Source organism: Eriocheir sinensis, chromosome 12 (genome assembly GCF_024679095.1).
Source record: "Eriocheir sinensis breed Jianghai 21 chromosome 12, ASM2467909v1, whole genome shotgun sequence".
In the NCBI taxonomy this organism is placed as follows: domain Eukaryota; kingdom Metazoa; phylum Arthropoda; class Malacostraca; order Decapoda; family Varunidae; genus Eriocheir; species Eriocheir sinensis.
The window spans coordinates 10,895,831-10,922,109 of record NC_066520.1 but is presented as its reverse complement, the minus strand read 5'-3'; the positions used below and the strand labels follow the sequence as shown (position 1 = coordinate 10,922,109).

The window sequence follows — 26,279 nt, the reverse complement described above, 5'->3', positions numbered from 1 at the left end:
AGGGTGTCAGGGTGAGGGTGAGGGAGGCAGCAGGTGATGGGTAGTGTTGGTGGAGGCAGACCAAAGAAGACACAGGATGATACAGTACAGAAAGACCTACATACCCTTGGTTACTGAGGTGCTTTGGCTGTATGGATGGAGAGGAGTGAAGGGTGTCAGGGTGAGGGTGAGAGAGGCCGTACAGTTTATCCTCATCTTACGCAGAGGGGGCTTCGTGGTGCAGTGGTTAGCACACTCGGCTCACAACTGAGAGCCCGGGTTCGATTCCCGGGCGGAGTGGAAACATTTGGGCAGCTTTTCCGATACCCTACGCCCCTGTCCACCCAGCAGTGAATGGGTACCAGGTATTAATCTGGGGTTGTGTCCCGTCTCCTGGGATCTGTTCCCTTCTCCTATAATTCCTTCCCCCTCCTGTCTCTCTTCGGCATATGACCACAGATGTTGCGCCGACTAAACAAAACTTTTCATCTTACGCAGTTTATTGTAACGGGAAATTCGTCTAACCCGGGCATGATTCCACGGTAGGGAACTCTAACTCAACCACAGAAAAATTACTGTAACGCTTGATGTCTCTCGCTCTCAGCCACTAACTAATCAGCACCCCGCTCCTCCTCGCCTCAGGCCGCCCCTTCCCCACCCTGCCGCCCCTCCCTGCTACTCCCAGGCCCATTTTGTGGCACACACTGCATAGAGGCTGCTGCTGCTGCTGCCCGAACCCTGCCTGGAGGTGGTGGTGTGACGCTGGAGGAGGGGAGGGAGCTTGTGAGGGGATGACATTTCTGTTAACACCATTATGAAACAAGACAGGGAGGAAGAGGAAAGAAAACAACAAGAGGAGGAGGAGGAGGAGGAGGGGGAGGTGGAGGAGGCCAAGACTATGCTTCCTGCATCCCATTCTGAGTCATGTGGAGTGCCAGAAGGTGTTGATCACAGCCAACAACGCTTCCCAATGAGGTGGTGAGGCAGCTGGAAGAAGCAGTCTCAGTCTACACTTGCATGGACACAGACCAAGGAAACCAAGGCAGACAGGCACCTGCCACTTTGCACATTAACCCCTTGACTGGGGATTTCCTACCAGAAGACCTCACCAAGATACAGAAATGGAGCAAAAAGTGGCTGCTACAATTCAATGAAGAAAAGTGTAAGGTCCTGCACCTTGGGAGGGGATATCCAGCATACCAATACCACATGGGAAACACTCCACTATCCACCACAGAGCCAGAGAAAGACCTGGGAGTGTGTTACCAGGCTAACAGTGAAGGCAAAATCCGTGACAATCGCAGTGGACGGGTTAAGAGAAACATCCTGCAGCGGCAAGAAGAGGAGGCAATGCAGAACACTAGTAAGTTAATGAGATGTGTTGTGAGTTCCCTCAACTTGGAAGGTTTTTAGCCAGTCTCTCCCTCCCCTCAGGCTTGGTGTGTGCGCACTTCTCTCTTGAGGTCAATAAAGTGTTGTTTTTCTCAAATTCCACTGTGCTCACATCGTATTTTTCTAACTTAGTGAACAGCAGCAGAGTGTATTTTCTAATTTCTATGTGGCTACGTAAGGGCACTCACGAGTGAAGGGGAGAAAAAGAGGGGATTTAGGGAAGGGGCCAAAGAAAAAGTTTCCTCTAGTCCCTGCAACACAAACTTTCTCTAACAAGTTGGAGGCACAGATACAAAAACCTACATTAGACGAGGATACACTGCAGCTGAGGTGGAGGGTAACTAAGGCAGACATGATGACACAGTGCAGAATGGCCTTCAGACCCTGGGCCTGACCAGAGGGGCTGCTGAAGCCTGAACAGTGCCTGCAGGCAGAGTGAGGCTGGCTGGACACACTCAGAGACTTGGAAAGGACTCTACTTTCTCTGAGAATGATGATGATGGTGATTTTTTTACGGCAGTGGAAGCCACAAAAATGAGACAGCAGACTATCAAGCACTGCTCCAGCTGAAGGAAGGCAGCACAGGAGGACAAAAAGAGAGGCTCAGTTTCAATTGGAGAGGCGTCTTGATACTCTTGATGCTGACGATGATGGTGATGATGATGATGACGATGATGGTGATGATGATGATGATGACGATGATGGTGATGATGATGATGACGATGATGGTGATGATGATGATGCTGACGATGATGGTTATGATGGTGATGACGATGATGGTGGTGATGATGATGATCTGTCTACCTGGGAAAAAGCAGGCTGTCGGGCTGCACATATACCCACCTTGAGGGGCAGTGATGAGATCCTGTTCTGGGAAGTGTGAGAAGTGTGCCGGGAGGTTCCAGGGCAGCAAGGCGACCCTGCAAGGGAGGTCAAGCAGCATGCCCCCCAGGTAATGCCTGCAACAACACACAGGGTCACTGCCTCACACTCACATCAAATATCAATACATTCAGTTCTGTACAAGAGGAGGGAGAAGGTCTGCTTGCAGGATATGAACCAATGAATGACTTGGTGGAATCAGGTGACACAGACCTATTACTGGAAAGGGTAGGTGAAGATGACACAGACCTATTACTGGAAAGGGTAGGTGAAGATGACACAGACCTATTACTGGAAAGGGTAGGTGAAGATGACACAGACCTATTACTGGAAAGGGTAGGTGAAGATGACACAGACCTATTACTGGAAAGGGTAGGTGAAGATGACACAGACCTATTACTGGAAAGGGTAGGTGAAGATGACACAGACCTATTACTGGAAAGGGTAGGTGAAGGCACAGACCTATTACTGGAAAGGGTAGGTGAAGATGACACAGACCTATTACTGGAAAGGGTAGGTGAAGATGACACAGACCTGTTACTGGAAAGGGTAGGTGAAGGCACAGAGTCAGGAAGTCACAGGAAGGAGGCGGCAAAGAGTGTGAGGAAGCTTAAGGAAAAACTGAACAAATACAGACGTGGAGACAATAATTAAATAAGACAATAAGATACTAATTCCCTGCAAGGTACAGCCACTACAGTCTGAATGTATCTGTAAGCCACGGCACATTACCCAACACAGTTATTATTATTATTATTATTATTATTATTATTATTATTATTATTATTATTATTATTATTATTCACCGATGCCAGAGCCTGATAATAGGCCTTCCCCAGCCCTGAAGACTCCCCTACACCCGTACACCCTCATACCACCCCCTCCCCCAGCCAACTACCCTGTGTGTGTGTGTGTGTGTGTGTGTGTGTGTGTGTGTGTGTGTGTGTGTGTGTATGGCAATGTTGTCACATGTGGTGCAGGCTCCTTCATTACCTCCACAGCCTGCTGCACCTTCCCTGGATGTGGCAACATTAAGGTAATGCTTCCCTACAAACCTAAGGCCAGGCCCTGCCCTCCCTCACAGCTCTGCTCTGCTGGCTGGACAGACACACACTGATAGGCCTGGAAAACCTTGCTGAGTCACCCTAAGATGGGCCAGGACACCTCCCATCCACCATCCACCCATGCAATGGCAGGAAACAATGCGGGAAATAAATTGGTAAAGTTTACCCCACACACAACGCCCCATTGGCCGGCACAAGTATGAGCACACTTTCCCCACACAACACTGTGCGGCTTAATCTACAGACTCCCCTCAACATTTTTATCTATTCTTTCCTTTTGGCTAATGTGCAGACCACTGGTGTAGCCAGACACACTCAGCACTTAGCTCTGATGCGCTTTGTCCATTTTTTCCTTGGAAAGTACATTTCCTAATTTCTAAGGTACCGTGTGTCCCGCCACATAAGATGCACCGGAGTATAAGACACACCTATAATTTAGCAAGATATATTTAGAAAAGTAAAGTCTGTGTGTCTGGAGGTGGTGATGTGACGCTGGAGGAGGGGATGGAGCTTGTGAGGTCACAGATGACATTTCTATCAACACCATTTTGCAACAAGACAGGGAGGAAGAGGAAAGAAACAACAGGAGGAGGAGGGCAAGACCCACAGCATGCTTAGTTATTTCATAGTTCAAAGAGTTAAGAATAACATCTAATTTAAGTGAACATTTTTTAAATAAACTTTGTACCATTCCTATATGTAGATTTCTACCCCCAAAGTTTGTCCGGGATTCTGGACATTGCTACTACAGGCACGTGAGGCTGAAAACGCTTCTATTTCAGGGTAAGAATACTTAGTGTTGCAGAAAAATATTGGCAGTAGTTGAGGAAGTCTTTCTCTCACCCACAAGTCCCTTCCTCGCGTGACCCTTGCCTGCAGGGAGGGACGCTGCCTCCTGAACGTGGTAAGCTGTTCGACCTACTAATATACTTGTCACAGGCTACGGTGCCAACACACCACCAAGGCTCCATCAACGCCAAGGCACCTCGTTTCCTTTCTGTTACTTGCTTGCAGTAAACTTTAGACGATGGAGAAAATTAGTGCAAAGTAATGACGGGGAGGTGGGAGGGGACACTGATCCCATTACTCGCCCTGCTGCTCTCTTGTGTTAACACACACACACACACACACACACACACACACACACACACATAACCCAGCCCCGTGACCCCTCCCCCAGCCCCCCTTCCATATCACACCACTTTCTCACCCCCATCCCTAGACAACCCAACCCCATACCCTCCCAACCCCCCTCGATGCTTCTTACCAATCCCACAAGTATTAGCAATAAATTTGAAGAGTTATGTCTGGTCGCTGAGCAAAAGGATCCCGATGTTATCACAATAAGTGATTTACATAGATTTACATAGAAAATCAGACCACACAGACCCCATGGTCCAGACTTGGTGGTCTGTCCTTAAACCTAAGTGATTTTACATTAATCAGAAGACTCCAAAACGTTGCATTTCTACTCTAGTTGATATTAAGTTGAAGGAAGTGACGGTCGAGCTTATTTTTGAAGGAGTCAATCGTGTTACACTGGACCACTGACGGTGGAAGCTTATTCCATTCTCGCACTACAGCGTTATTGAAGAAAAATTTGGTGCAGTCTGAATTTACTTGTCTACATCTGAGTTTTACGCCATTGTTCCTCGTGCGCAAAGTGTCATCGATCATAAACAATGTTGATCTGTCTACATTCGTGAAACCATTAAGTATTTTAAAACATTCGATCAGTTTTCCTCGGAGGCGACGTTTCTCAAGAGAGAACATGTTAAGGGTAGAAAGCCTTTCTTCGTAGGATTTGTTGCGCAAGGAAGGGATCATTTTCGTTGCCCGACGCTGAACACCTTCTAATTTAGCAATATCCTTTGCATGGTGGGGAGACCAAAACTGTACCGCATATTCCAAGTGGGGTCTGACTAAACTGTTGTAGAGCGGGAGTATTACATCTTTATTCTTGAATACAAAGTTTCTTTTAATGAAGCCCAACATTCTGTTCGCTTTATTTGCTGCATCGATGCATTGCTGTGAGAATTTGAGGTTTGACGCGATTTTGACCCCCAGGTCCTTGACGCACTAAAAGCTTTTGAGTTGAATACCACGCATTTCGTAATCGAACCTTTTATTTCTTGTTCCAACTTGAAAAATCTGGCATTTGTCTACATTAGCATCTCCCATCTATCAGATCAAGCTGAACTTTTATGTAAATCATCTTGGAGGCTTTGTCTGTCCTCATCAGTGAGAACCGAGTTGACAATCTTAGTGTCGTCGGCAAATTTACTAATGCGGTTATTGAGTCCAACATCCACGTCGTTGATGTAAATAATGAAGAGCACTGGGCCAAGGACCGAGCCCTGAGGGACGCCACTAGTGACAGGCGCCCACTCTGAGTTAAATCCGTCGATCACTACTCTTTGTTGTCTGTTGCTCAACCAATTCGCGATCCATTGGTTTACTTGACCGTCAATACCTATTTGCTTTAATTTGTAAAGTAATTTATGATGCGGGACTTTATCAAACGCTTTCTGTAAATCAAGATAGACTACGTCCAGTGATTTGGTTACGTCATAAACAGTGAAGAGGTCGTTATAAAAGGTTAATAGGTTTGATAGGCAGGATCTTTTGTTTCGGAAGCCATGTTGTGAGTCCCCAATCAATGAGTGGCTTTCAAGGTAATTCACAATTTTGTCTCTAATTATGCCCTCAAGTAGCTTACCTACAACCGAAGTTAGACTAATGGGCCTGTAATTACCTGGTACTTTTTGTCTCCTTTCTTGAAAATCGGTGTCACGTTAGCCTTTTTCCAATCTGAAGGGACGATGCCTTGTCGCAAGGACATATTGAATACGGTTGTGAGGAGGAGAGTATTTCGCTCTTTGTTTCTTTCAGCAGAGTTGGATATACTTTGTCAGGTCCAGGACTTTTATTTGTTTTAAGTGAATGGAGAGCTTTAAGGACTTCATCGGTTGTTATTTCAAAATTAGGCAATGCATGCTCGAGATTTACAATAGTACTGGTGTTGGTGGTAGCGAGAGGAAGACTGTTAGTATTAAACACCGAGGAAAAGTAATTGTTTAAGAGGTTTGCAATGTGTTGGCTGTCAGTCACTAGTGCACCGTCGCTGTTTGTTAAAGGTCCAATACCACTTTTGATCGCCTTTCTGTTGTTTATGTAACTGAAGAAAGATTTCGGATTAATTTTAAATATGTCTGCAATATTTTATTCGTATCTCACGCTTGCCTGACTACTAGTCTTTTACTCATCGCCTGGCATCATTATAAAGTCTAATGTTTTCGGGCGTTTTGTTCTTTCTTTAACCTGTAAAACAATTTTCTCTCATTGACTGATTGTTTAATTTCGCTATTAAACCACGGTGGGCTTTTATTAGTGTTAATTCGCTTCTCGCACAAGGGGACGAATGTGTTCTGCTGAGTGAGTAAGTGATTTTTAAGGCTTAGCCAGGCTTCCTCTACGTTGCCGTCATCTGATAGTTGTATTTCTGTTAGTTTTTGTCGGATTTCTACGAAGTTAGCTCTTTTGAAATTGGGCACCTTTACTTTATTTTCAGTCACTGATGATTGAGCTTTAATGTCGACGCGCACTAATTTATGATCGCAAGAACCGAGGTGTTCTCCTACCGTGACACTACTGACTAGGTTATCTTGGGTTGTTATAACAAGGTCGAGTATATTATTTTGTCGAGTTGGCTCAGAAACCATTTGGCTTAGATAATTTTCTTCTAGAAATTCGATCATTCTATGTGACTCGCCTTCTGTACCTGACCTGGTTTTCAATCAATAAACCATCATTCATGTACGAGCTTAGTAACTATGATTTGTTTCACAAACACCGAGGCAGCCGTGGTGGCGGCGTGTGTGTGTACGTAAGACAACCCATGAATGCTGTACAAGCACCAATCGCTGTTCCTCCACAGTTAGAGTGTTTATGGGTGCCTTTGAAAAGTGTTAGGAGAATAGGACAAATATTATTGTGTGTATTATACTACCCACCAGATTCCCCTGTCCATGACGGACTGACTAACCGTGTGGTGTCTAGTGTCGATTTATTCCGTTCAACGCACACTGATTGCAAGGTGGTTATTGCTGGTGATTTTAATGGTCTTGATAAGAACAGAGTGTGTGATGCTCTCCATATACGAAACCTAGTGACGCAGCCGACCCATGAAAACTCAGTGATAGACTTGATTTTAACAGACATGCACTCAGATTATTGTTCTCCCGAATATCTGCCCCTATTGGTCTTAGTAGACATAAATGTGTTTTGGTAAGACCTACGGCACTACCACCTCCCCCACAACATCGCACCCTCCAATACAGACCGTTCAAGGATTCGTCCGTGAGGAGCTTCGGATTCTGGATCACGGCAGTGGACTGGTCGTTCTTACAAATAATGCCAACCGTGGAACAACAAGAAAATGCACTGTTCGCCGTCCTGAAGCACCAGTATGAAACACATTTCCCCTTAAATCTTGGCGCAAACGAGATAATGACAAACCGTGGATGACCCCAGAAATAAAACGTCTGATAAACAAAAAGCGCCGTGCGTACAACCAACGTCACACAGAGCGATATCGTGAATATAATTCTGCTTCAAAAAGGAAAATCAAACAAGCAAAGGTTGAATATTTTTGAGTCAGTGCAAAATGAAAGTGGTCTTAATAAATGTATCACAATGTTAACTGAGCCTAAACGCACACCAGTGAATCTTTCGGCTTTTAACCTTGATGACCATCGACAAATTGCAAATATGATTAACGAACACTTCGCTGCCATATGTACAAACTACCCACCCATCGGCCCAGGTGTAGTACCGGCCCACCAGCCATCGCTTCCTCCGCCTCGTTATTCTAAACTACACATATATAAAGACTTAAAGAAAATAAAAACAAAGAAAGCCACTCCCCCGGTGAACTCCCGTTAAAACTAATAAAGGAGTTTGCGTATGAACTGTGTCAACCTTTGGAGATCATGTACAACAGCTGCTTACCATCTTGCCCTACACGATGGAAGAGCTCGACAGTGACAGGACTCCCCAAAGCTCCAAATGTTACCAGCCTTGGACAACTACGGCCTGTGTCACTCACAGACACACTCGGAAAGACGTTGGAGGGCCACGTAGCAAACCTGGTTCTTGCAGACATTCTACACAAAATCGACCACCAGCAGTTTGGAAACTTGAAGGGGCGCTCCACCACACTGTACATGGTGTACCTCTTGGATGCCATACTTAAAGGCTTGGAGCAGAGAGACACTGTAGCCCAACTGTGTCTCATTGACTTCAAGAAAGCATTTGATAACGTGGATCACAGTGTAGCAGTGACACCACCTCGGATGCAGAACTTCACTGCTGCCGTTCATAACATCCTTCCTTACTGAAAGACAGCAGTGCACAAGATATTACGGCGAGACATCTGAGTGGCTGCCAACAACCTGCGGAGTGCCCCAGGGAACATGCATTGGGCCAGCCATTTTCCTACCAGTTATCAACAGTCTTCTGCTTCAGTCATCGTGTAAAGCCAAGTTTGTTGATGACGTCACTGTATACGCAGTGACCAAAGAAACCGACCTGCAAAATAACCCAGTCCAAGAACAAGTCACCACAGCTCACCTTCAGTGTGAGGAACTTAAACTAATACCAAACCCAAGCAAATGCGAGATCATCAATATCAGCTTCCTCAAGAGGGACGTGGCGTTCCCAACTGTTCATCTCTGTGGCAGCAAAATACTGCAGGTCAGTTCAGCTAAAGTGGTAGGGCTTGTCCTCACCTCAAGTCTAAATTGGCAAGACCACGTGGACCACATGTTCACTCAGGCGTCCAGAAGACTTTTTATACTGTTCCGAGCAAGGTCTTCCGGAGCAAGAGAGGACCAATTAATTTCATTGCACTGTCAGAGGATACGACCTGTGCTGGAGTACGCATGCTGAGTATGGCGTCCATACCCCATTGCCGCACAACGAATTGCTCTGGAATCCGTGGAGACGAAGGTGTGTCGTATCATCCTTGGCCACTACTATCGCATCATCCTTGCCACTACTATCACAGCTACGGCACGCTGGCAAGGTTTGGACTGCCCAGGCTGGATGAAAGGAGAGAGCAGCTCACCCTCGGGTTTGGGAAGAAGCTGTTGAAATCGGCGCACTCACACCTGCTTCCACAGCGAACAGCAACTCGTCGCCAGAGCAGACACAGCAGCAGGATGCCGCCCGTCAGGTGCAGGACAGAGCAGTACAGAAACTCCACAATTCCTTGTGTAGTACGGAGGTTGAACAAAAATATGTAAAGCGCCCTCTCATAATCAGTGCACACATTGGTACACCTTTTTTACATTGATAGACCTTTTTTTTTAAGGTTTTTACTTTTTTTAATTTTTTATTTAAAATTTTTACTTTTTACTTTTTTATTCTTCAATATTATTTTCTTTAAACTTATTTCTCTTTGTTTCTTAACTGCATCAACAAAATCTCAGGACGCAAACGGTAATTGAAATTGATTCATTGTCATTGTAAGCCAAGACCTTTTCAGAAACATGAAATATCTCACAATTCTTTGTAATCTGCTTTTGGTGAATAAAATTATTATTATTATTATTATTATTATTATTATTATTATTATTATTATTATTATTATCATTATTATTATTATTACTATTACTATTATTATTATTATTATTATTATTATTATTATTACACTAGGATGTAGCTGGGCAATAAATGTAGTCTACTGTGCAATTCCAAGGAATTGTGAAAATAATTCATCAGTGATTATTGTTCAATAACACTGAGTTTAATTCAATATTGAAATGCTTATTGTTGATGAAAAAATAATACAATAAAATACTAAGGCTATTTAAACATATTTCATTTTGCCTGAGGGTCAAAATAGGTTAAGAGAATATTAACTGTATAAAAATGTCTTCACCATATATAATGACATTGGTACCCAAGGAAATGAAGACTGTGCAGCCTTATCCATCAGGCTGTTAGATAAAGAGGGACTTGTAGCTCTACCTGGAGGAGCCTCTGGCTGAAGAGCCGTCACATGAGCAAGTAGTACCTAGCCCAGCACTCTCAAACACTAACTTTACCCGCATGTTAATATCTCAGAAACTAGTAATATCTAATAATAACTAAAAAAGAAAGTTTTAGCCATTAGAGTGAGTTGGGTGTGATTCTGGAGTTTTACCAATTTGAATGGCGTATCGGAAGTAACATCAATTCTTTTTATCCAAAATCTTGTAACACATCCAGTCCGTGAGACTGCCATTTATGAGACTGTGAAATATCCATTATGGGTCTCAAGCCCTGTGGGAGAGATCACACCCAATAATATTGGACATATGGGCGACAGCTTCCCTCATCAGCAACCATGTCTGGACCTCTGGTGACAGTGAGGTGAACGATTGTTTCAGTCCTTGTAGCATTATCTCTCACAATAATCCCCATAGACAGTACACAGGGAGGGCAGTTATTATAGCAAAACACACACACTGCATATCTGGCATCAACCTGACCAACAAGATGGTTTCCTCCCGAGAAGACTGACTTTGTTGGCACAACTCTATCTTCTCAGCAGACTTGCTGGGAATTTATAAACTTTGTTTCCCCTCTCCAGCCTGTTACTACAGCAGCAAGCCTGGTGGAGAGGCATTGCTACATTAAAAAGCAGCCGTGTCCACTCCATAAATAGGAAAAAACTATGTCTCTGATACCTCAGTTCAAAGTTGGCGCCGTGCTCGAGGGGTTGGTTTGGGCACAGCCCGGCACAGGGTCAGCAGACCATTCGTGCCTAGTGCTCGAGGGGCCAATAATGGCGCCCAGCAGCCTCATACACAGGGCCACCTATGTACTCTCTCTGTCAAGGAACTCTAGCCTACCTTGAGGGTTAGTGGATGAGGTCCTGTTCTGGGAAGTGTGCCGTGAGGTTCCGGGTCAGGGGAGGTCAAGCAGCACAACCACCGGGTAATGCCTGCACAAAACACAAAGGGTCACTTCCTTACACTCACATAAAATATCAATACATTCACTTCTATAAAAGGGGAGAGAGAAGGTCTGACTGCAGGATGTGAACCAGTGAGTGACTTGCAGGAGTCAGGTGATAAAGACCTATTACTGACAAGGGAAGGGAAGGCAGAGCTAGGAAGTCACAGGAAAACATGAGGAAGGGAACATGTCGTCATGATACTAAGGACTACAGCTTTCCAAGGAGAAACATAAACACTGGGAATGACTTAAGAGAAAAGGTGATGGAGGCAAAGAGCTTGTGGAAACTTAAGAAACCTGGATAAATATGGATATGGAGACAATAAATAAACAAATACAATAAGGTACCAAGTCCCTGCAAGGTGCAGCCACTCCAATCTCAGTTTAACCATAACCCACGGCACATTACCTAACAGTTATCATTACTATTATTATTCATTTTATTTATTTATTTATTTTTTTTATGTGTCAGCCTATAGCGGCAGTAGGCTTTCTTGAGGGGCCTGGATGGTGGTTTGATTGGACCTCATTACTGGAGTGCCCATGAAGGTTTTGGGGCCGACTCTGATGAATGTGGTGCTCTGAGGATGACCATCTGGAAGCACTGCCGCCAGTGCTGGAGACCACAGAAAAAATATAAATAAATAAATAAATAACCTTAACTTACCTAACAACCTAAAATAAAATAAATACTAACTAATCTAGCCAGACCTAAATAAACCTTGGTAAAAAACTGCCCCTTGAATATTAGAGTATATTTCATAACAACCTAAATATTCTTGATAAAAAACTGCCCCTTGAATATTAGAGTATATTTAATAACAACCTAAATATTCTTGATAAAAAAGCCCCCCCCAAGAAAATAGTACATTCTATAACCTCACTTAAATATACCTTGATAAAAAAAACAGCCCCATAAAAAAAATACTGTACATTTTATGATCACCTAAGTCAACCTTGATAAAAACAGGCCCAACAAAACACCTTGATAAAAACAGCCCCATAAAAGATTACTGTACATTCTATAACCTCACTAAGTAAACCTTGATAAAAAAAGCCCCATAAAAGATTACTGTACATTCTATAACCTCACTAAGTAAACCTTGATAAAAAAAGCCCCATAAAAGATTACTGTACATTCTATAACCTCACTAAGTAAACCTTGATAAAAACAGCCCCATAAAAGATTACTGTACATTCTATAACCTCACTAAGTAAACCTTGATAAAAAAAAGCCCCATAAAAGATTACTGTACATTCTATAACCTCACTAAGTAAACCTTGATAAAAACAGCCCCATAAAAGATTACTGTACATTCTATAACCTCACTAAGTAAACCTTGATAAAAACAGGCCCAAAATACATAAAAAGATTACTGTACATTCTATAACCTCACTAAGTAAACCTTGATAAAAACAGCCCCCTAAAAGATTACTGTACATTCTATAACCTCACTAAGTAAACCTTGATAAAAAAAAGCCCCATAAAAGATTACTGTACATTCTATAACCTCACTAAGTAAACCTTGATAAAAAACAGGCCCAAAAATACACCTTGATAAAAAAAAGCCCCATAAAAGATTACTGTACATTCTATAACCTCACTAAGTAAACCTTGATAAAAACATCATAAAAATATACATTGATAATAAAACAGTATATACAACGCCTAAATATACCTTGATAAAAAACAACCCATAAAGTATTGAGTACATTCTATAACCTCGCCTAAATATACCTTGATAATAAAACAGCCCCAAAATGTTACAGTACATCACCTAAACATACCTTGGTAACAAAAACAAGCAATAAAGCATTAGAGTACATTCTATAGGCTCAGCTAACCTGGAGCACAGCATAATTACTGCTCAGGGAACAACACACCCGGCACAGCATCACCAGCTGGGGCGCCTCGTGGGTGAACACTGCCACAGACAACACATCATCATTGCCCAGGGGGAGGCCGGCAGGTACCGCCCCCCTCCCTTGTTGTGCATTCATTCCTGCCATTGTGTCTTTATCGTTTCTTGGTACTGCCTCCACATGTATTACTAGTTGTATAATCACACTCTGTACTGCCTGGGGGTTGGGATGGCATGTTCCTCCCTTCTCCTTTGTTGTTTCCCTGCAACAATAAACTATCAATCAATCATTACCTTATAATAACTAGTAAAATTACAGAAGTACACCCACCAGGCCGACGTCCACCTGAGACAACAACAAACAATGCAGCGACAAGCTAGCAATGTATTAATCATGAACAACTAATTAATCTAGCCTGACTTAACCTAACCTAACATAACTGACCTCGATACAGTATATCCCATGCAAGATAATATTTCTTTCTTTATCATAAACAATTAAACTAACCTAACCTAAGCTGGCTCTACCTAACCTAAACCTGGCCCATGCCTCAATACAGCATATCCCCCCAAGATAATATTTATTTCTTTATCATAAACAATTAAACTAACCTAACCTAAGCTGGCTCTACCTAACCTAAACCTGGCCCATGCCTCAATACAGCATATCCCCCCCAAGATAATATTTATTTCTTTATCATAAACAGTTAAACTAACCAAACATAGCCTGGTCTGTGCTCTGCTGCCAAAATTCAATAAGAGGAAATATATACCTCAATATATCCCCCAGACAATATTTATTTACCGTGGACAATCAAGCAATCTAACCTGACCGAATCCTAACATAGCCTGGCCTGTGCTCTGTTGCCAAAATTCAATAAGAGGAAATAAATACCTCAATATATGCTCCCAGACAATATTTATTTATTTATCATGGACAATCAAGCAATCTAAAATGACCAAATCCAAGTAAACCTAACCTAACATAGCCTGGCCTGTGCTCTGTTGCCAAAATTCAATAAGAGGAAATAAATATCTCAATATATGCTCCCAGACAATATTTATTTATTTATTTATCATGGACAATCAAGCAATCTAACCTGACCGAATCCAACTACAACTAACCTAACATAGCCTGGCCTGTGCTCGACACATGCCCCTCAGACCACATTTCACAGTACTAATATATAACGAACAAGTGACTTCCAGCAGAGAGAAGCGCGGCCGTGTGTTGAGTGTGCACGAGGCAGCTGCTTCACACTGCAAAGAGGTGTCCCTTGCAGCGAGACGGCTCAACTCATGGAATATTACCACAATTTTGAGTAATATTTCATTTATGGCAATTATTTTGAGAGAATTTAATACTGACACTGTTGCCTTTAGATCTCTGAGTGCAGTTCCTAGGGGGAACAAAAACCATAGCGGTGTAGGGCAGGGACAGAAGGGGAGGGAGGCAAGGGAGCATGGGAGGCGTCTGGGATGCCTAAATGTTAGGGGACGGGGAGTAGGGAGGTTAGAAGACATGGCTAAGGAATTGAGGGAGTGGGACTTCCATGTGGTTGGGGCTACCGAGACCCAGCTGAGGGAAAGACTAGAAGTCAGGTCATGGGACTACAATTTTATAGCCAAGGGAAGGAGTACAAACCCAAGGAAAGGTGGGGGAGTAGGTTTATTTATAAAACGGGACTCGGGCTTAACTTTTGAGGAACTAGATGTGGGTACCAGCAAGCCAAGCGAGGATATTCTAGCAGTGAGAATAGGGTACAGGGACAAGGGTAGGTTGGAGCACCTAATCATAGTAGTGTGCTACATGACAGTGGAAGGGACGGGTGCAAGGGTAGAGAAGGAAAGGAAGTATGAGAGGGTAGGGAGGGTAATAGCAGAAGATAGACAGGAGCAAGTAATTGCCATGGGAGACATGAATGGACATATTGGTATCCTAGGAGAGGAGATAAACAGAAATGGGACTTTGTTATTAGAGTTTGTGGAGGAGCATGACTCAGAAATATTAAATTTAACCATAGCGGAGGGAAGGGTAGCCTGGGCAGAAAGGGGAAGGGAGTCAGCTATAGATTATATCCTTGTAAACGAGAAGGCTACGAGGATGGTTAGGGATATGTGGATAGACGAGGAGGGGCTCATAGATATAGTAAGTGACCACAATATGATGGTCTTAAATTGTGGTAGCCAGGGCCAGAGGGAGGAGGGGGAAACAGGAATAAAGATTGCCACTGGAACAAGAGAGGGGGTGACTGGGAGGCCTTCAGAAGAGACCTAACAGGTGTAGAATGGGGAGCGGATGGTAGTGTGGATGAAACGAAAGACAGGATGTGGAGGACAGTAAATGAGACAGCCAAGAGGAGGTTAGGAATACCAGAGATAGGAAGAGGCAGGAAACAGGGAAAGAGGTGGTGGAACGAAGACGTTGAAAAGGCAAGGAAAGAGAGAAAGGAGCTGAATAAGAGAACCAGGAGATTGAGGAAGGAAATAAACGGTGATGCAGGTAGAGTAGAAGATGAAAACACGAGGCAGCAGTATAGCAAAGGGAGGTAAAGCGACTCATTAGGAAGGCGAGGGCAGAGACTGAGAGGGAGATAGTAGAGGAACTCAGGGAGAAGGGAGAGGAGGGGGAAGAGACTGGTATGCCTTCCTGAGGGTGGAGGAAAATAGGTAACAGCCCACTGTAGAAGAAATAGTAGCGGGAAACAGAGTAGTGAAAGGGAAGAAGAAATAAAAAGGGAAATCAGAAACTTCTGGGAGGAGATAGCGGGGTGAGTGAGCCTGTAGAGTTAGGGGAGGTGCACTTGGAATCTAGCAGGAAAATATTTGAGGATATGGGGGACTGCTTCAGTAGGGAAGAGATCAGGGAATATGTAAAGACACTCAAGGCTAGGAAAGCAACAGGGAGGGATGGGATTCCTAATGAATTCTATAAAGGAGGAGGGCCAGGTGTAATAGAGGGGCTGTATAGGCTGTTTAGAAAGATTTGGTTAGAGGGAAAAGTACCGGGAAAGTGGAACGAAGGTAGGGTGACTCTGCTACACAAAGGGGGCACAAGAGTAGGAAAGAGTTAAAAAACTACAGGCCCACAGCTGTCACAGACACAATAGGAAAGATTTTCAGTGGTCTACTTAGTGATAGGATGAGTAAATGCTGTGAAAGAAACAGGGTAATGGGGGAGGAACAGAATGGTTTTGGTAAGGACAGAAGGGGGAGGACAACATGTTTGTAGTTAACACAGTGATTGAAAGAATGAAAGGAACGGCAGGGAAAGCATACCTTGCTTTTCTTGACATAGAAAAAGCGTATGATAGGGTAAATAGGGGTTTGTTAAGTCGATTGTTGACTAGAATAGGAGTGAGTGAGAGGGTAGTAGGGATAATAGATAGTATGTATGAGAACACACGGGCAGTATACAACCTAGGGGATATAGAGACAGGGTGGGTCAACAGTCATAGAGGGGTTAGGCAAGGGTGTGTGCTGCCCCCGCTACTGTTTGGGCTGTACACAGAGGAGCTGGCAGAGTGGTTGAGGGCATCGGGGTATGGGATAAGGGTGGGGAGTGAACGGCTAGGATGTCTCATGCATGCAGATGACATTGTGCTCATGAGTGAGGATAGTGAGGAATTACAACAAATGTTGGATGTAGTAGCACAGTATGGGAGGGACTTTGATATGAAGTTTAGTAGTGAGAAGAGTCAGGTAGTAGTAGTAAATGCTGAGGCTACGGACGAGGGAAGGACCTGGGCGCTAGGAGGGATGAACACAGGCCGTACAAGTTCATACAAGTACCTAGGGATCATAGTTGACGAGAATGGAACAGATAGGACCAAACAGAATAGAATTTCTAGGGCAAATCAGTGGGTAGGAAGGCTAGGAAGTGTGGCTAGATGTAGAGCTAACAGGTATGAGGTAGTTAGGGGGATATGGAAGGGCATGGCAGTACCAGGCCTCATGTATGGCCTAGAATGCATGAGGTTGACAGTCAAAGAGCTAGATAAGCTGGAGGTAGTACAGAACAGAGTAGGCAGGCTGGCTCTGGGTGCCAACAGGTATGCGGCGGTAGATGCAGTGCGAGGGGAAGTAGGCTGGAGCACCTTTGAGGAAAGAATAGGTAAAGCAGTTTTAGGGTACAAAGTCAGGCTAAGAAAGATGAGTGAGAATAGATGGGCGCGCAAGGTATATGAGTGGGCGGGACAGGGGACGAAGTGGAACAAGTCTAGCATACGCTGGGACAAGAGATGTGGGCTGGAGGGCTTCACACTCTCGGAGATGACGCTAGGGGGGGAGGTGAAGGAAGTGAAGCGTACAGTGAATGACAGAGTTCAGGAGAGGGGCAAGATAGACTGGAGCCAAAGGGTGGGGGCAAAGAGTTCTCAAGAATGGTACAAGTTGAAGGCCAAACCCAAGTGTGAGGCCTTCTACGATGGTAGCCGGGGTGTGTGTTGCTCTTCAAGGCCAGGACTAAATCCTTAGAGGTGAATAATAGGACATATAGGTGGGCAAATGGGGGAAGCAAGGTATGCCGTATGTGTGAAGGGGGGGTTGACGAGACAGTAGAACATATGCTACTAGAGTGTCCTAGGTATGATAGGGTTAGGCAGAGTTTGGTAGAAATAATAACACAGGAATTAGGAACAGAAGTATGGAATAGGATGCTAGAGGGGGATGTAGAAAGGGTGATAGAATTCTTGTTAGGTCTGAGTACGCTGCAGACAATGACCAGAAGAACAATAGAAGGGGTTAAGGAATTCCTAGAGAGAGCCTTTGCGGAGCGCACCGGATAGGGTGGACTCCTGTAGATGTCCCCATCTGTGCCTCTACGGGCTCTTTCAGACGGTTATATTTTATTTTTGGATTTTCAGGGTGTTGGCCCCGAGGGAGTAGGTCGTTATGAAGGCTGTAGTTGGATCCGAAAGGGACAACTACCTCCTGAACCAGGACCAAGACCAGGGCAGCAAATAATAACTTTTGGAAAACTAAAGAAAATTCAATAGTTGTGTTAGAAGTTAATGAACACAGCCTGACACACTGCATTTTGGGCTGGGGGTGAAGCAAGTTAGGACGGAAACAGTCAGGGGGACTATTGAGGAGAGGGCAGCCTAATAATGTTGAGACACCGACTGTTTGTTTCTGAACAAAATACAATTCTCTTCATTGTTTTTTTTCTCCAGAAATCACTAAATAAAATCATTAAATCCCACGCTGGGTATTTCCGTCAGCCGACACCGCTTGCCCAACTAGTTCAAACCAACCTAACCTAATTCAACCTTACATAACCTACCTAGCGGGGGGCGTCACCCCCTTTCTATTTTCCGGAGGTCATTTGTTATTGTACTGCATTCAGGGATGACAAAAGAATCCATGTTGTATTAACTTTGCTAGAGGTGGCTGCCCTCACTTCAATATTATCCATAGTTGGGTTTGATCAGGTTAGATTTGTTAAGGTTATTTGTTTAGGATAAATATGAAATATGCTTCACCATTGTTATCACTGGCAGTGGTGTGACCAAAGGTAATCTACACAGTCCCAATAACTTCCTAAATATTAATCTGGCAGGGAATTACACACACCAGACGTCACAGGCCAGTGTTGAGAAGGCACGGCAAGGCTCAGAGTATTCACCTATTTTGAGTGACCCATAACAAAATCATAGCAAGTATTGTTAGGCCTGGCCATGGGGGCACCGGGTGTAATACTAGACAAACACCCCATCTGTAGCCCTTGCACCACCCCCGTGAAACACCCTAAAGACAGTGGTCATGTTCTTAAGCACTTCATCGTCCAAGTGCACACATTCCATGAACCTACAATAACACTCATTAGAATCTGATTTATCTCCTTTTTGGCCTTTGGGAAGAGTTGAGGGGTGGAAACGTCTGACACTGCCAACCAGACTGGGCCTTGGGGGCACCGGGTGTAATACTAGACAAACACCCCCACCCATCTGTGGCCTTGTGTAAGAAATTAGAATTGAGCCTCTTTTGTCTATTTGTGAGACCTTGGATTGAAGGTGAGGTCGGTATCATAAGACACTTTTGGTTCTCACATCAGCTGTTTCTAAAGGTCAAAGGGGGGTCAGGCGTGCTCTAATGAGTGTTTCTTCAGGTTTACGGTGCAGAAGGGTCACACCACCACCAGGGTCAAGCCTGGATATGCCCACAACTCCTAGGAAAGCCTTGCCAAATAGGAGAAGGAGAAGAAAGAAGAAGGTAAAAGGTAAACAGTCCCCAAGGCAGTGCTGAGAACAAGCCTCCCTCCCTCCCCGGCCTGCCAACAATGACAGTATCACACACCCGTGGAGACTAACACGTGATAAAGACAGAATAAGCCATTGACACAGGCACGAAGGAGAGGAGGAGAAGAAGAAAGAAGGTAATAGCCAGTCTCCAAGGTAACGCTGAGAACCAGGCCGCCCCCTCCCTGCCTGCCCGAACAGTATCACACAGCCGTGGAGACTTACCTGGTTGGGCTCCCTTGGAGGGAACCCCACAGTGGCTAGCACGCCAGTCTTGTGTATTAGAGAACAACAGAAATCCAAGACAAAGAAAAATAAGACTGGAAAGTGTGCTAAAAGCCTCTTTAGAATGGTAATAAGTAGATTGAGCTCAGTAATGAAATAAAGTGTCTCCCAGGAACTCAGCAAGTCCCTTCTTGAAAGAGTTTAGGTTGGTTGACTCTGCTACCTCTGGGGGGAGTGAGTTCCGCAGCCTCACCACACGAACTGAGAAAAATCTATGTCTGGCTTCGCAAGTGCTGTGAGGAACAAAAATTTTGAACTTGTGCCCTCTAGTAATATCCCTTGTTGGTGCCATGGTGAATAGATCTGTAGGTGATATAGCTGACATACCATTGAAGATCTTCCAACATTTAATAATATCTGCCCGCAATAGTCTTCCTTTCACAGAGTAAAGATCTAAAGTTTTAAGTCGCTGCTCATAAGACATAGTCTCACAACCTGTGATAAGCTTAGTCCATCGACACTGAACTGATTCTAGAAGAGATAAGTCAGTAATATAACCTGTGTTCCATACTGGGGATGCAAATTCAAAAAGTGGACGTACATGTGTAATGAATAGTTTAACCATAAAGGAAGGTGAGCGACACAAGGTTGACTTAAGATAGGAATATGACAAACCAGCAGCCTTTGACACTACAGATTGGATATGGTGGTGGAATCTTAATGACGGATCAATGGTTATGCCGAGATCTACTGCAGCAAAACTGAAACTTAGGGGATTGCCTTTAACAGTATAAAATGAATACGGCCCAAATCATAAGACTGACGGAGGTCGGTGCCAAAGCTCATGAGTTTAGTTTTGTCAGTATTAATCTTTAAGTCCCAAGATTCTGCAACTTTAATTAAAGAATCAATATCTCTTTGGACAATACTAATGCCCTCCAACACTGTATTAAGGCTCTGAGGCTTTATCAGAAGATAAAGTTTAAGATCATCAGCAAATAATTTTATGTTTGATACTAAAGTATTGGAGATGTGATTTATGTAAATAAGGAAAAGAGTAGGACCTAACACAGAACCCTGTGGCACACCGCTAATTACTGGAAATGAAGAACTGATCTGTCCGCCCACTACAACTTCCATAGTCCTATGGGACAGAAATGTCTTGATCCAAGATAGAATAACACCATTAATGCCCACTGAATTAAGTTTAGTAAATAGAATCTGGTGATTAACAGTGTCGAAGGCTTTTGAAAAATCAAAGAGAATAAGATCAACCATATTGCCCGTGTCCATCCACTCAGAGACTGCATCATACGTAAGTAAGGGCTGATCCTCCACAGACTTGCCAGAGCGAAAACCAAACTGGTTGACATTCAGTATTGAATTGGCTTCCAAATAATTATGCAGTGCAGCAACAATTATTCTCTCTAAAATTTTACAGCTAACAGAAGTGAGGCTTACTGGGCGATAGTTAAGAGGATCACTTCGTTTACCTTTCTTGAAAATAGGTACTACTGAAGATTTTTTCCAAATTTCAGGAATCTCCCCCGAATTTATAGATGAAACGAATATTTTAAACAGAGGATATGCTAAATTAGTGGAGCAATGTTTTAGTAATACTGGATGAACAGAGTCAGGTCCCATTGCAGTGGAAGGGTTAATAGCACCGAGTTCCCTAGCAACATCATGAACTGTGAAGTGTATCAGGTGAAAGGAGCCATCATGTATTTGGTGTGGTGACTGTGGAAGACCAGAGGGTATGGTAAACACTGAGGAAAAAGCACCACCTAAGAGCTGAGCCATCTCTTTAGGGTCGGATACTAAGTTTTCTGCATCACCGAGAGGACCAACGGAAGGACAGCCTACTTTTTTCCCGCGTATGTACGAGTGAAATAATTTGGGCTTAACTGAGTAATTATTAAGGATGTCCTCCTCATAAGAAATCTGTTTCTGAGTGGAATAGTTCCTGTACTGGTAATTTACATCCAGAAATGTTTGCAAAGCTTCAAAAGCAAGTACAGAGTTTCTACCATGTACTGCTCTCATCTGTTTGTAATGGTTCCAACTATTCTTTCGGATGTTTATAAGAGCTCTAGGAGGTTTGTATTCCCATGGTTTGTAAGGGGCACTTGATGAGGAGCGAAGAGTTTTTTGTGGAGCACATGTTCTTCCAAGATAGTTTATATAGGACAAAAATTTATTGTATGAATCATTAGAGTTCATATTCTGGAATTCAAAGTCCCAGTCTACAGTGGACAAGAATTGATTAATTTGCTTAAAATTGGCTTTAGGCCAGAAAGGGGATGCAGCGCTGACATTTGACTTCACAGGTTTGTACTGGAAAATATAGCCACAAAGTATAACACAGTGATCACAGTTGGGAAATGGGGGAAATACATTAGAGGAGACTACTCGATCAGTTTCAGTAGTGAGAAATAGATCTAAAGTATTGCCTGCCCTGATGTTTGTTGGCTCATCAATCCACTGAGTGAGGCCTAATGAGGTGAAACAGTCTAGAAAAAGTTTATCAGTATTAGCAGTTACATTATTTACACCGCCTAGTAACCAAGAGATAGAAGGAAGGTTAAAATCACCAATCACTATTACTTCCCTGTTAGTACAAAAATCTGTTAGAAAATCTACGAGTTTATTATTGTCTTGAAGAGAGTAAGAGGGAGGTCTATAAACAACTACAATAAATATTTTGTAATCTGGAAGAAAGACTGAGCAGACGTTAGGTATTTTGATGTTCATGTTGAGACATCTGTAAGAATTATGTACATAAATGACAACTCCATGTTTATGAACTGAACCAGAAACGTCATTTCTGAATAAGTTATAATTAGTAATTGAAACTGCAGCATCTGGAATAGTACTAATTAACCAAGTCTCAGTAACCCCTAATACATGTGCATTATTTGAAAATAAGAAGTGCTTAACAAATGCAACCTTATTGATAAGACTATTTACATTACACAAACTAACATTTAGTTGGGTAGTAAAGGGGCAGTTGAGCCAAGAGAATCAGAACTGGCAGGCTGGGCTACAGGCTGAGCTGAGGCACCAGCTAGCCTGTTCCTTTGTCGCCTCTCATACAGTTCTTTTCTTTGATTGAATGTTAAATCCCTATTAACATAAATGCCATTGAACTCGTGGTTGTTTCTAAGATTTTTTGCTTCCGTCACTAGCTTCCTACGCGAGTCATCATCGGCAATTTTAACTCTGTAAAGACCCTTGATTCTATCAACACAAAATAAATCAGACATAGATGGAGTGGTATTCAGAAGATAGCGAGTGATGTTTGCAATGCTAGTCCTTGCATCTTCATTAGACTCGACCTTTACACCCCTGAATATGACTGATTCTTTCCTTTTTCTCTCGTCCATCTCTATTATTTCCTCCCGAATAGACATTCTCAAATCATCCCCAGAGGCAACCTGAGTCGGAGAGGCAGAAGATGAATGCGAGGCAAGAGAGTCCTCAAGAGTGAAAACCATCGTGCACAACAGCTTCACCCACACTGGAGCACGCCTATTCAATGCAGTGCCTCCCAGCATAAGGAACCTGACTGCAGTAGCACCCGACACCTTCAAGTACCACCTGGACAAGTGGCTGTCAACAGTACCTGACCAGCCACCAGCGCCAGGTTATCCAAGTGGCAACGGAAATCGTCTTGGTAAAGATTCGTTTTAGGTCCGTGCCAGTATCTCATAATCTACTTTATGAAACATCACTATCTCTTCATATATCTTTTCTACAAACCTTCAGCAAGAGGAGAGGAGCCAGTGGGATGCAGCGGAGGTCCACCTCAGCTGTGTCCGTAGTCGACGAGATTCAACAAAGTAAATAACCTTGGCATCACCATAGTCTGCCTCACTAAGCCTCTCCCTCCCCCAGCCTCTTAGCACTGACAACAACACAGCCATAGAACAACACATTACAGGGCAACACAAGAATCTTTGTCTTCATTTTATGCGGTAAATATGAAGGAACACACCTTGCAATGAACGCTGCTCACCAACACACACACACACACACACACGTCAACACGCCCCGCTCTTGATCTTGATCTTGATGTCACAGGTGGCTCGGGATTTCTCCCCAGCCAGGCCTTTGTATCGGCAGCTCCTGTGAAAAGAAAACAAAACATGCGGGAAGTCAATGTTCTCGGGGCAAGATATCATTCCCTACATCTTTCACGCCACATGCCCGCCAAGAACTCTTTCACTGCCTCAATCACTCGTTCACTCGTCTCTCCACTGAGCCCCAGCAGCAGCACCATCCACTCCCTTCCAGTCCTCCCGTTTACATCACGTCCCATCTCGCTCAAAAACACATGCATCATCTTCGTTCTCTCCCTGTCATACTTCTTGCATTCCAGCACTACATGCTGCACAGTCTCGTCCACACCCCTGTCACACATCTGGCATACTTTGCTGCGGGACTCAGACCATCTATAGTTCCTTGCATTCACATCCAGACACTGCGCTCTAGCACGGAAAAGAAGATCACCTCCCAGGCTTCCCTCATACCACACCTCACACTTTGGGGCCTCTTTCTCCCTATACCAGTCGAGAGTTTCCTTTCTTTCCATCTCATTCTTCCACTTGCTCAATCCCTCATCTTTAACTGCCATATCTATCACATTCTTCCACTTTCTTACATCCCACTCAAACCCCTCTCCATTTCTGTTTGTTATTCTCCATTCAAACACATTCTGTCTATCTTCAAAGGGTCGGTACACCCACCTACTTAGCATAACATTCCTGTCTATCATTCGCCCACATTTATTCGCCCATTTGCCATCTCTTATACTCCACAAGTATACTTTCCTTGCTAATCTTGCATCCTCCATTTGTTCCAGTCTCACTTTATATCTCAAGGTTGCCTTTACTAGTCTTTCCCTAAACGTGCTCCATCCCATGTCCCCCCTAAGAGCCTCTACTGCTGCAAACCTTGGTGCATTCAGTGCCATTCTTGCTACCCTATTCTGCCCCACTTCCAATTTTTCTATCTCACTGTCATTCCATGTCATCACATCCATTCCATACATAATGCTCGGGACAGCCACACTCTTCCAAACCTCACGGATGACATCATACTTGCTCGCTCTCATCCTCGCTGCACTCCCTAAACGGCCTACCCACTGGTTTGCCATACTTATCTTTACATTCTTGGCCCTGCCGCATCCATTTACCTCCATCCACACCCCTAGATACTTGTATTCTTCCGTCTGTTCCAACTCATCCCTTCCAGTCTCCAAGTTCTTTCTCTCATCCTCTGACCTATTCACTATCATTACTTTGCTCTTCTCACTACTGAACCTAACCCCAAAATCCCTTCCATAACCCCCTACCACATCTAGGAGACTCTGTAGTTCTTCAGCAGACTCACTCATAACCACCACATCATCCGCATACAACAACACACATACTTTATCCTCTCCAATTCTCACTCCTGCATTCATTCTCCTCATTCTGACTGCTAATTCCTCTGTGAAAAGACTAAATAATGTTGGTGATAATATACAGCCTTGTCTCACTCCTCTTTCACTCTTCACCCAACCTGTCTCTAGATCACCTACTATACATTTCAGCGGCGGACAAACGCTGTTTTTCGCAAATATCTCCTAAACGAATCATTGGATCAGTATGATATTTCAACACACTGCCTTTAGCACCCGGACCTAATTTATGGCTAATATACCATGTTGCAATATGTGTTATGTTAGGAGCTTACTGAGTGATATTAAGCCTAATCCAGTCATCATATCTAAGGTGTTAAACAGAATCGGACGAGTGTGGGGTACTCCTCTAGCCCCTCCACCAACGCCCCGAACAACCCAAAGACCACTCCTTCCCTACTCCAATATCGCAGTATCCCCCTCCTGGTTGCCCTCTTCACCCCCCTACTCACACCATCCCCCTTCCCCAGCCCGAGGCTATGACTTAAGCAGACTACACTATCATTATTATATATATATATATATATATATATATATATATATATATATATATATATATATATATATATATATATATATATATATATATATATAATTACATACTTTTTTCATATTGCTTCCACTTAATAAGTAGTGGAATGTATGTAATCGTATTTACAATAATACACGATGTACATATGTATATAGTAATGACTACGTATTACGCATGATAACCATATGTATAGATGGAGAAAAATATATGCGGTTTATAATTTTGGCAAAATATAAATATGAAAGAGACAAGTCAACAAAATAACATTATATTAGCTGGACCAAGTTGACATTTTATGATGAATATGTACTACACAGTATGTAATAACAGTAATAACTTTTCCTAGAAGGTCCAGACCACAGGTAATGCCAGTACATCGTGTTCACTTGGGTGACCATAAGGACTGCAAACATGGACCTTCTACATACTATATGTATGTAAACATGCTGTTGTACAGTAATTATCAACGTGAAATACGTCTTGCCTCCATGGAACTGTACCATGCTCTTAGTTAATAATCATACTATCTATACATATACACGTACATAACATTCTAATATATAATACAGTGATGGGAGAAATAGGGAGGGACACAAGAGTGATGAGGGAGGCGAGAAGTTAGGGGGAGAAGAGGAG

At 43.5% G+C, this 26,279-nt stretch overlaps 1 protein-coding gene across 7 annotated transcripts; it reads right to left on the bottom strand.

Annotated features, from left to right (window-relative positions):
• On the bottom strand, positions 1 to 25,224 carry LOC126997396 (uncharacterized). 7 transcript variants are annotated; one of them, XM_050858466.1, is made up of 5 exons: positions 23,645 to 25,224; positions 13,206 to 13,446; positions 11,847 to 11,937; positions 11,216 to 11,307; positions 4 to 2,330 (listed from the first exon to the last, which is right to left on the bottom strand). In XM_050858466.1, the coding sequence occupies exon 1, from the start codon at positions 25,121 to 25,123 to the stop codon at positions 23,828 to 23,830; it is 1,296 nt and encodes a 431-aa protein (XP_050714423.1). In that variant the 5' UTR covers positions 25,124 to 25,224; the 3' UTR covers positions 4 to 2,330; positions 11,216 to 11,307; positions 11,847 to 11,937; positions 13,206 to 13,446; positions 23,645 to 23,827. The 7 variants fall into 7 exon arrangements, 6 of the variants coding, with proteins under 6 accessions (XP_050714423.1, XP_050714422.1, XP_050714421.1 ...); XM_050858462.1 differs by having other exon boundaries at positions 10 to 2,330; positions 13,167 to 13,446; XM_050858463.1 differs by having other exon boundaries at positions 10 to 2,330; positions 11,855 to 11,937; positions 13,167 to 13,446.
• Between the last annotated feature and the right edge of the window lie 1,055 nt (positions 25,225 to 26,279).

Coding starts and splice junctions, on each gene's coding strand:
- LOC126997396 (XM_050858466.1), bottom strand. CDS start 25,123: ATGAGGAGAATGAATGCAGGAGTGAGAATTGGAGAGGATAAAGTATGT.